Here is a 2,143-nt window from a genome sequence, read left to right as displayed (position 1 = left end):
GTGTATACGAATTTGATTTTAATTAAAGTGTCCGTCGGTAAAACTCGTTTCTTCAAGGCCTCCAGAGTGATTCCTCATTGTCTAGAAAATTTTTACGTTTGCACATCAAATTTTCATGAAAATGTGATAATAGGGCAATAGCCATTCTAAAACATGCTGTACATGTAGACATATATGCTCTTACCTTTCGAATAAATGATTTATCGACAGCTAAAGAATGATTCATAAGCTGCATTCTTTCATCAAGATTGATACATTTTGCCATATTGTCTTCTAAATCTTTCAACATTGATACACTTGTTCCCAAGTCTTGAGGAGTATCATGGAAGGAGATCATACCATCTTGCTGATTAATCGTCGCAAAAATATCTTTTTCCTCTATCTATGAAAATGAGTTTATGATGTAGTTATTAACCAGCACAAATAAAACATAAAAATTTAGCAATTTACCATTCGTAGTAGACGAAGTTCAGCCTCATTTGCGTTTGCCAAATGAACCCGATCGGCCATATCCGCCGGAGATAAGGTCAGGAATGTCTATTACAAAATGAATACTGTACATCAGATAGCATTCGATTGAAACCTGCATTTTTAAACAGGCTACAGCTACCTTTGTTAGTCGTAAAATATTTCTTCTAGTCAAAGATTGAATACATTGCTTTGCAAGACCATAATTGGAATCCTAATGAGAAATAATTAATGGCTATAATACTGCAACTGGTATTAAAGTGTTTGAATAAGAATTAACCCTCATTGCCAGTGTTTTCGATTAAACTTACCTCTATCATGGTTTCTCTGTTTTTATTGAGCGACTCTAACACCTTTGGTGCATCGTTCTTTGCATATGCATTGGCAAAATCATGGTAAGATTTAAACATTGCCTAAGATAGCACATATAGCGTAGTAGATCTCAGTAAGCCAATTCAAAAATTATCAGTAACCGAAATGGTGATCTTCTCATAACAACCATGACTCCTACCTTAAAATTATTGTTAACTAAATGTGAAGTATAAGAAGGCAATGGCACATACTTTCCACGGACGAGCAAACTTATTAAAATATATTTTTTATACGCTTCAATCATGATACGGCTTAATACATGACAAGGGGTGGTAGTTACCTATTTGTTCGAGTAAAAGTTGATAAAGTTTGACAAATAACTTAATGTTGACTAATTAAATGACATTTTCCATTAGTACTAACCACTTCAAAATAGAATAGGGCGAGTTCCCACTTTTTGATAGCCGCATATACCATGCCCCCGTAATAAAAGTATAGTAAAAATCGTTCTGTATCTACAAAAGGGTCCTAAGATAGGACAACAGAATTAATTATTAGACGTTGATACGTTTGTTCGACAGGAAATTTAAGATTCAAGGAATGTTCAACTTTACCAAGCTGGACAGTAAACTTGTAATATCAACGTCTAGAAATGGCACAACAGGCTTTAAACACTTCGCCGCAAGGCACAACTGCAAGATGAATAAAATTGGCATCGGTGATTTAATTTAATGTCATTTTTGTCGTCGCATCGTTGTAATTTAATTTGATAAAGTCTTACGTGAAGCTTTACGCTGTTAATTATAATAAGAAGCTCGGCTTCAGTTACCTTTGCTAGATCACAATGAATTGGTGTCAGTTCATCAGGGGAATTCTGTATTTTGCGAATGAATGCTATTAAGGGTAAAATACCTCGAATGGCCTATATAGATCGATATAACAAGATAGGCGACTATTATAAAACTGGCTGATTAATAGCAGTCTCCAATGCTAAGGTTCATGATCAATAACTGTAACATACTTGTCCCCTTTCGATCAGCTTATCCACCATTCGTCCTATAAATTGAGTAACTATTCAACAAATACAGGCAAGGTAAATAAAAAGTCCATTTTAAGAGTAATACATATTACGTAGCAGCTAGCGTGTAATCATTATTTAATCTTATTATAATAAGATATACACACATATCATTCAAAGTGAAAGAGATACGACTAAATATTGATCATTATTTCGTACACTATACAATTACATCTTTCTATATATCGAGAGAGGGAAAGATCGTCTTCAAGAGGTTTATAACAGTTTGAATAAAAATGTCAATATTACTCTAATTACCTAGCAATATGTCACAATAAGGAAGTG

The 2,143-nt window shown here is 33.8% G+C and overlaps 1 protein-coding gene across 1 annotated transcript; it reads right to left on the bottom strand.

Annotated features, from left to right (window-relative positions):
- Positions 1-52: 52 nt before the first annotated feature.
- TRIADDRAFT_34479 (uncharacterized protein) lies at positions 53-1,699 on the bottom strand (the record flags this gene model as incomplete). The annotated part of the gene is made up of 8 exons (XM_002118582.1): positions 53-382; positions 451-537; positions 611-682; positions 780-881; positions 980-1,120; positions 1,204-1,308; positions 1,395-1,472; positions 1,610-1,699. Coding segments are annotated over 8 exons (1,005 nt in total), but the record flags the coding sequence as incomplete, so codon positions are not given.
- Positions 1,700-2,143: the final 444 nt, after the last annotated feature.

The sequence above is a fragment of the Trichoplax adhaerens genome, genomic scaffold (assembly GCF_000150275.1).
Source record: "Trichoplax adhaerens TRIADscaffold_249 genomic scaffold, whole genome shotgun sequence".
Classification (NCBI taxonomy): domain Eukaryota; kingdom Metazoa; phylum Placozoa; class Uniplacotomia; order Trichoplacea; family Trichoplacidae; genus Trichoplax; species Trichoplax adhaerens.
The sequence above is the reverse complement of the archived record's forward strand: the minus strand, read 5'-3'. Positions and strand labels throughout refer to the sequence as shown.